The sequence below is a fragment of the Schistocerca americana genome, chromosome X (assembly GCF_021461395.2).
Source record: "Schistocerca americana isolate TAMUIC-IGC-003095 chromosome X, iqSchAmer2.1, whole genome shotgun sequence".
NCBI lineage: Eukaryota > Metazoa > Arthropoda > Insecta > Orthoptera > Acrididae > Schistocerca > Schistocerca americana.
Genome location: NC_060130.1, coordinates 900687708 through 900696666, shown reverse-complemented (window position 1 = coordinate 900696666; position 8959 = coordinate 900687708). Strand labels below are relative to the sequence as shown.

The 8959-nt window shown below is 28.2% G+C and overlaps 1 protein-coding gene across 1 annotated transcript in view; it reads right to left on the bottom strand.

The window, feature by feature from the left end:
- Nucleotides 1-457: 457 nt before the first annotated feature.
- Nucleotides 458-8959, bottom strand: part of LOC124555737 — a 233210-nt gene continuing 224708 nt past the window's right edge. Inside the window, exon 3 of the mRNA XM_047129760.1 lies at nucleotides 458-1503. Coding sequence (XP_046985716.1) covers nucleotides 1475-1503 — 29 coding nt within the window. The 3' untranslated portion in view covers nucleotides 458-1474. The remainder of the gene's footprint in view (nucleotides 1504-8959) is intronic.

The window sequence follows — 8959 nt, the reverse complement described above, 5'->3', positions numbered from 1 at the left end:
CAGTGTGGCTCTTAATAGGTGTAGGCCATACGCGCACATAGATCCAGGCTGTATAAGGCTGTGTTTTATGTAACAGTTTATAATGTTTTCTTTAATACCAGTTGATGCAACAGGCAATAATTTCGTTAGCCGATTTACCTGCATTTGCTATCGCGATAAATGGTCGAGATTTCCATCACAATTGGAACCTCAGATTCCTCCTCGGATAGCATTATGTATTAAATTTATCTGTCAATCTATGAGGCTATACAAACTATTTCGTTTCCTGTAAACTGATGCTTCCTTCGCTTCTTTGTAGCAGAATTTCATAGTTATGAACGAAAAGCACAAAATTTTAATATTGTTACTGAACATAGACAATTTTGTGCTTCTGATTTACAGTTGTTTTGTTTCCTTTCAATTACATCATATAACACACTGCGAGAGTTAACAAACACACATTGGGCTACTAGCAGATACATATTTATTTACATATTTGTTACAAAATAAGTTTGTAACTGTATCATCAGCATAATTTTACTTTAGAGCTTCTGATTTTGCAAATAAATTGTTTAGTATTTCATTGAAACATGTGCCTCGATAATCTACAATATAATTTTAAGCTTATGCTACATCTTTGAAAGAAATATTTTGTCATAAGTTTCACTAAAAGTGCTATGAGAATGAGTTCTCCAAATGCAAAATAAGCTGTGGTATTAAATATGCCAGCTGCATGGTTACATTAATATAGCACAACATGAACACTCAATTAATTAATAAATATTTCAGTTATCTGTGTAACTTTCATCCTATGTCTCTGAATACTTCTTATATATACTCACCATGTTCGAGTGAATGTCACACTTTTTACTTCTGTGCAGTGTAACCAAAGAGAAACAGTAATTTGAAAATATTCTTCAGCAATGAATGGTAATGGTGAATTCACTGAGTTTTTAGTACTGGAAATATTATTTTCATTTTATAATATGATCCATTTCATCAATTTTAGAGTAAATAGCTCTAAAACATTATCCACTTACGATTCTCAGCTGCAGTTCTTAATTCGTTTCTAAATATTTTACCAAAACATGTGACCTGTATGGGATACTTTTCATTGACTCTTTTGAACTGTTGTCACTCAGGAAAGCCTCTCACACAAATTTAACTCTTTGATTTAAGATTTTTATGTCTAGACAAACAATAAATATTTTATGAAACGATTTGAAGATTCAGTGGTAAAATAACAGTACTGAAGTAACATCCATCCATGAATGATGAGAGAGATCAATGAAATTATAGCAAGACTATTTGGATTGCATCCCAAAACGCTGCAGTATCTGCAACTTCTTGTTAGATGGATTTCTGATGCCTCTGCTACATATTCAGACACCGCTGACAGTGTTGCAAGATTCACATTTTTATGTGAAAAGCTCTTCAGCCGTTTTGCATCGAACGATTCGACGAATTATTTGCCATAAGCCATCTCCATAATGCACTAGAACAAAGGCACTGCAGAAGGTGTTGCTGCAATGGCAAAAAGAATACATATTAGAAATCATAAATGATCATATTATCATGAATTCCTAACTATAGATTACAAACCTATCTATAATTATAATTTACAATTATTTTCTTATAATGGTGAGCACAATGCAGCAGCCCCATACAAGATGGCAGCTTTTAGTGTTCTAAAGAATATAGCATTTAATTTCAACTTACTTAAATGTAGGTAAATCATGATTAATACACTGACACATACAGTCCTATAGACCATGTTCCCCAAAATATCTGTGTCATCGGAATCAGACTCTTGTTTGTTAGCCTCTTTCCTAACAGAACATCTTTACAAGCAAAGATACAAATGCAGCAGTCTGGTGTGTATACAGGCAAAAGTAGTATATGTGTGGGAGTTCTAGAACAGAGAGCACGTTTTTTAAAAATTTCCCAATTTAAAACCAAGATTTCAGTTTTGTCATTTCCCCCATTTAAAAATTTGTATGTCTGCAAGCAAAATTTTCATTTATTTAAAAACATAATACATGTTTTTCTTTATAAATAATTTCTCTACGATTGTGATTATCTATGTCTACAAACAAAAATCTCATTTATTTAAAACATCAGTCTAATAAATTTTTCTTTATAAATGAGGTCGCTAAGATCATGTGTATCTATATCCACAAATCAAACCATCATTTAAATAAAAAATAAAAAGCTAATAAAATTTTCTCTTTATAAATAAGCTCTGTCAAACTTCGTCTAGCAATGTCATCGACTGAAATTTTCAAAGGAACATTTGAATTGTAAATGGTTTAATTTTTTAAAATTCTAAATTTTTCTATATAATTAAAAAGCAAATCAAGAATGTACTCAAACATTGAGCTATTTCAAAGCTTAGAAAATTATTATAAAGAGACACATAGATTAAATTATGACGATTTAGAAAATTATTGTAACGAAAAATGTTATTCAAATGTAACTTGACAAATCTATGGGAATTTATTGATTATTTTAATATGAAAGAAATGAAGAGGAGGGAACTAAGATATAAAAATTTAAAAGAAAAATTTGTAAAATGAGAAAATTTAAAAATCCTTCTAAACTTAATAAAGAAAAATTAATCAATCTTATTCTAAATACCGTTGACAATATTAATAATAATGATAACGAATTGAATAAAAATGTTTAAAAGTACTTCAATGTTCTTAATTTAATAAACAACAGGTAATCGATATTACCAAAAAATCTGAGGACAATATTAATAATAATACAATGAACTGAATAAAAAATCTTCAAAAGAATTTCATCAAACTCGTAAAACAAAAAAATTAAAAAAATTTCTAGATTTAATAAACAACAATTAATCGAGCTTATCACTAGATCTCAGGGCAATATAATAACTTTGATTATGAGAATTATTTTTGGATGTGTCTAGTAGATAAATATCAAGCAGTTAAACAAAAAGTTAACAGAAAAATGTACCTGTTTTCAATTTTCTAGATGATGATTTTTTATATCATCTAAACGAATTTGTAGAAAAGCTTTTGCTTTTAAATGAAAAATAATAACTTATGGAATTAATAATAACCATAGTAATGATGAATGACAATTTTTTTTAGTCAAATTCAAGAAGAAGTAATCACAAAATTAAAAGGTATATTAATACAAAGAAGAGAGATTAAATATTATATGAAATATTATTGTATTTTTAAAACTAAAGACGAAACACAAAATTTAATTTGGATACGTAAAAAAGAACAACTAATTTGGTAAATTATTATAAAAATCATGAAATAAACGAATTTCTGAAATGTATGGAAGAAATCTGGCTGGTCTTTATATAAATAATTTAGAATTACGTGTTAGTAGACACAATCCAATTTTTGGATCTTCTTATATCGATTTACCAAAAGAAATTCCTCTCCTTTCCTTTTCCTTTCGGCCTTTGTCCCACTTCAATGCGGGGTCGACCATGTTAGAACGGATTTGGCAGTGTTAGCTGCAGAGGGGAACTAGATCCCCTTCCTGCCGCCAACCCAAACCCTGTGGGATGAAATTAGTGTACCCCTGCTGTCTGCGTCTAGTGTAAGCCATGAAATAGTGCAAACATTTTCAAATGTGTGCAAGTCGTCTAACTGAGGTGGAACATGGGGACCAGCCTGGTATTCACCTAGCAGGATGTGGAAAACCGCCTAAAAACCACATCCAAGCTGGCCAGCATACCGACCCTCGTCGTTAATCCTCCGGGTGGATTCGGTCTGGGGCCACCGTGCCTACCCAAGTCCAGGAAGCAGAGCATTAGGCTGTCGGCTACCCTGGTGTGTGATTTACCAGAAGAAATTAAAGCTCAAAATTAATGTAAATAGCACAGACCAAAAATTCCTTTATTCAATCAAATCAGCTTTACATCCAGCAGATCATGATGGAGAGAGAGTTAGTAAATATAAGAATAGTGGAAAGGAAATGGATGAAAGTTTTTAAATAGAGAAAATTTATTTTCCTGTTCCGATAACAGATTTTCCAAAATTTGAAAGCAAGTCAAATATATCAATTACTGATTACGCACATGACGAAAAATTTATGTATATACTTTTTATCATACAAAAATAAACAAGAGAAACATGTTAGTCTTCATTTCATATGAGATAAAAATAATTCAAACATTGTTGGGTAAAAAATTTATCTAGGTTAAATAGTTCACAAGCAAGTGAACACAATGGATGAATTTATCCTTGTGATAGATGTTTAAGATATCTTCATTCAGAAAAAATAAAACAATGATAAAAACGCTTGTAAAGTAATAAAGAGGTAAAAATAGATATGTCTATAGAAATTGCTAAGTTTAGAAATTATTATAATTCAGTATGAGAACCTTTTGTAATTTATGCAGATTTGGAATGATTTTTAAAAAATGTTGAACTTGTCAACCAAATCCTGAAAAAGCTTATATTAATGAATATCAAAAACGTATTTAATTTTCATTTAGTCTCTCCTCCCGAACAGGTGATGGAGGCCCTATGGCATTGAAAAGCCGCCATGTCATCCTCAGCCCACAGGCGTCACTGGATGTGGAAATGGAGTGACATGTTGTCAGTACACCGCTCTCCTGGCCATATGTCAGTTTCCGAGACTGGAGCTGCTACTTCTCAATCAAGTAGCTCCTCAGTTTGCGTCACAAGTCCTGAGTGCACCCCACTTGCCAACAGCACTCGGCAGACCAGATGGTCACATCACTTCAGTGATCTGACGAGAACTGGTGTTATCACCATTCAAAGCCGTTGGTATTTCATATAGTTAACATGTTATAAAGTCTGAAAGTGGCTATAAAACCCTGTAGAGTGTACTGGCCGAGATGCAGCAAAAAGTGTTAAAACAAAACTCTAAGAAATTGTTAAAACATGTTATCGAAATGTACAGATGATTATGATGAATGAAGATAAAATAAATTTTAAAAATTCAAAAACTTGTTTAATTTGTAAAAAAGAATTTAATGTTGGTGAAAGAAAGGTATGAGAGCATTGTCATTTAACAGGAAAACATTGAAGAGCTGCACATGAAGAATTTAATATTAATTATAAAAATCTTTCTTTTATTTCAGCTTATATTCATAATTTTGCAAATTACGATGTTCATTTGTTTATCTATGAATTAGCATTAGATAATCGAGATATTGGAACTATTCCAAATAACGAAGATTTCTTTTAGTAGACACATTGAAGATGGATTAACATTAAGATTTTTAGATACATTTAAATTTATGGCCTTAAGAACTGATCAATAAGCTCCTAAACTTACAAAAAAGATCAATTTAGGGACACAGCAAAATATTTTAAATATGAACATTAGATTTAATGATTAAAAAAGGAGTTTATCCGTATTTAGATACTAATTCTGAAGCAAAATTACAACAAAAAAATTACCCAAAAAGAATGTTTTTATTTGAGAGTTAATAAAGAAGATATTTCTGATAAATGTTATCTACAAGCAAATCTAGGATGGAAAAACGTGATTTTAAAAAATTAGAAGAATATACAAGATGATATATATTCGATTTTAGCACAAATTTAGAGTCACTTCAATTAAATCTTATAAAATCGATTCAACATGGGGTTTTAAATGTTCTGGTTCATCTTAGGATTCTATGATACACATGAAAAAGTTGAATTAGATTTATTAGACGTTTATGATATGATTTTATTTCTTCAAAAAGTAAGTTGAGGTGTGGTCTTAAACGATATATTAAATCAAATAATAAGTATATGAAAATTTTAGCCAGATAAACAATCACATTATACTGCATATTTAAATGCAAATAATTTGTATGGTTGGGTAATGCCAAAATTTTTACATTTTAAAGATTTTAGGTGGTTAGAATCAACGTGTTTTATATCTGAAAAAATACTTAAAATAGCAGATCGTAATAAATGTAATTATATTTTAGAAGACGATTTAGAATATGCAAAAAATTACGTGTTTTTCATGAAGATTTAGTACCAGAAGGAGGAAATAAATTACTAACAACATTAAATAATAAAGAAAAATATGTTTTATAATATAAATAATATTACTATAGGAACCTTAAGCAGCATATAAATCTTGGTTTAAAATTAACAAAATTCATTCAATCATCGTTTGTACAATCAGTTTTCTTAAAGAAGATGTATTGATTTTAATACAGCAATGGGAACTTAAGCCCAAACTGATTTTCAAAATGGTTTCTTAAAACTGATGAGTAATTCAGTACTTGGGAAAACGATGGAAAATATTAGAAATAGAGAAAGTATTAAAATAATAACAGATACAGAAAAATGGACTACAATATTTCAAAACCAAATTATGAACATGCTAGTGCATTTTCAGAATATCTAGTTGCAGTTCACATGAGAAAATCAATAGTAAAATTTAAAGAAATCATAATGGAATGAGTGTTCCAAATATTTCGAAAATGAAAATGAGTGATTCTCATTATTAATTAATGAAGCCAAAATACAGTGAAAATATTGATTTATCTTATATGGATACAGATCCTTTTAATTATGATCAAAGAACTGATATCTTTTCTAAAGATATGAAATTTGTGATAAACGTTTTGGAAACAAATGATTATTAGCAGGTAATAATTATGGAATTCCACATGTAAATAAGATAGTTTTAGGAAAAATTAAAGGGGATAATTGTGGAAAAAATATGACAGAGCATGTTTGCTTAAGTGGGAAATGTATTCTTATAATGTTGTTGATACAGAAGAGAAAAAGACAGAAGAGTTAAAAAAACTGTTGTAAAAAGTGAAATTAGTTCTGATCATTATAAAAATTGTTTAGATAACAAAATAAAATGGTAGTGATATATAAATCTAACTTGATCATTTAATCATGAAATGGTTACAATTGAATGTAATAAAATTTGATTTAGTTCTAATGATGAAAAAAGCATTGTATTACAAGATTGAATTAATAAAAAACTAATAATTTAATGAAAAATTAATCACTTTTTAATATTTTTGATGATATAATTTCTGATTTGTTTTCAGACACATTTTGTAAACAAATTTTCACAAAGGATTCAACTTCTTGACACCAAATTTCATTTTGTTTTCCATAATTGAAAGATATTTTCCAGTTTTCTTACTCATTAAAGTCACAGTTATCAATATATTAAGAAGTATTTTTTATCTGTTTTCAATAGTTTTCACAAGTAAATGTTTTTTATTTTAGTTATTAATTAGTTCTGTTATATGTTAAAATTTGTAATCTCTATAATCTTTTATTTCTTCATTAACAATCAATACAACCTGTTTTCGAAGGTTTATTCTTAATTGTAATGTATATATTTTAAACTTTTTTTGTTCATACTATGAACAAATCACTTTATTTTCATTTTCCAAATATTAAGAAAAATGTATTCGTACTAAAAAGTAAAATTATGAAATTATATTATATATAAACAGAGTCAGTTCTGAGACTAAAAATAACAAATTTATACAGAAAAACAAACAAGTTTTAATAATTATTGGTGAACAAATTATTCCATGGAATTATGCAAATAACTTAGTATGTGGATTTTTGGGAGATTCTGTAAAACAATTCATTAAAGAATACTATTGTAAACCATATAAAAATTTCAATGGAGATGTAACATTGCTATGTACAAATATTGATCGTCATACAAAATCTATTCATGACCCAGATCATATTCCTTAATTTTGAATTCACAAATGCCATTTGTGGAAAATCTTGAAGGTTGGTATTATGAAGAATTTTTCCATCAATTCGCAAACATGAGTAAAAGAAAAGATTACCATAAAACAACTCTATGAAGGTCAAATAAATCATTTAAAATATCTAAACGAAATTAACAATAATTACGTGATAAATCACATGATATATATCATAGAACAGTAGAAACTTTACCAGAAGGAAATGAATAAGTAACTAGTTTATTACCACATGTTGTTTCTCAATTAACTGATGAAAATTTAAGTACAACGTTTGTTATTTTAAGATTAGAGAATTATAATTATGAAAACACATTTTAAAAACTAAAAAACAAATAAATATTATTAGAAACTGGCATCCAAATTGTGAAGAATTCTCAAGAAATAATTTTTCACCAAAATCAATATATTTACATGAATGAATGAAAGAAACCTAAAGAATTAACTGTCATCAAAATTATTTCAATACTTTGAAACTCTTGTGATGATGATATAACTAATCCACCAAACTTCTCCAAGAATTTAACTAAATTTCCAAGCACTTTTTTAGTAGATTAAAAAATTACATTACTTTTATTTACTGAACTATTGTGTGAATTATCAAAACCTAAACATTTACCATGAATTATCAAAACCTAAAACATTAACATATACATTATCTGCTTTTTTCCTCAAAACTTTTTCAACAATTTAAACATCTGGAAAATTCGTTTCCAGTAGTTCTGGTTCATAAAGATTCCTTTGATTTTTGCACTGTTTAGATCTTTAAATTTATATGTGATTGGATTGAAATGAATAACACCTTCAATTTCAACTATTTCTGTTGACTATTTTTCTGTTCACATTTTCCCAAAAGTCCTCTTTACTTACTATTAATTTATCTCCAATTTTATATTTACAATTAGCATCTAACACATTTGTAACATAAACAGTTTTCAATAAAATTTGATTATCTTCTTTGTTTACATCTTTCATTTTCATTTATCAGTCATTTGTGTTATTATATTCATCAAGTAATTTCGAAGCTGGTTCAATTATTATTCCTAGTGCAATTACTATTTCCTTGTAAGTCATATTTTTCCACATTTTTGTGTTTTAATCATGTATTAAATCGTTTAAGGACAGATGCTTTCAATTTACTAAAAGTTGAATAGTGATTAATATTAAATTTCTTCCTTAAATGTAGAAATTATTTATTTTAGAATTCTTTAGCATTATCTGTTTGTAAATATGTTGGGCTTGTTGACTGGAATATTTTTTTCATAAGAA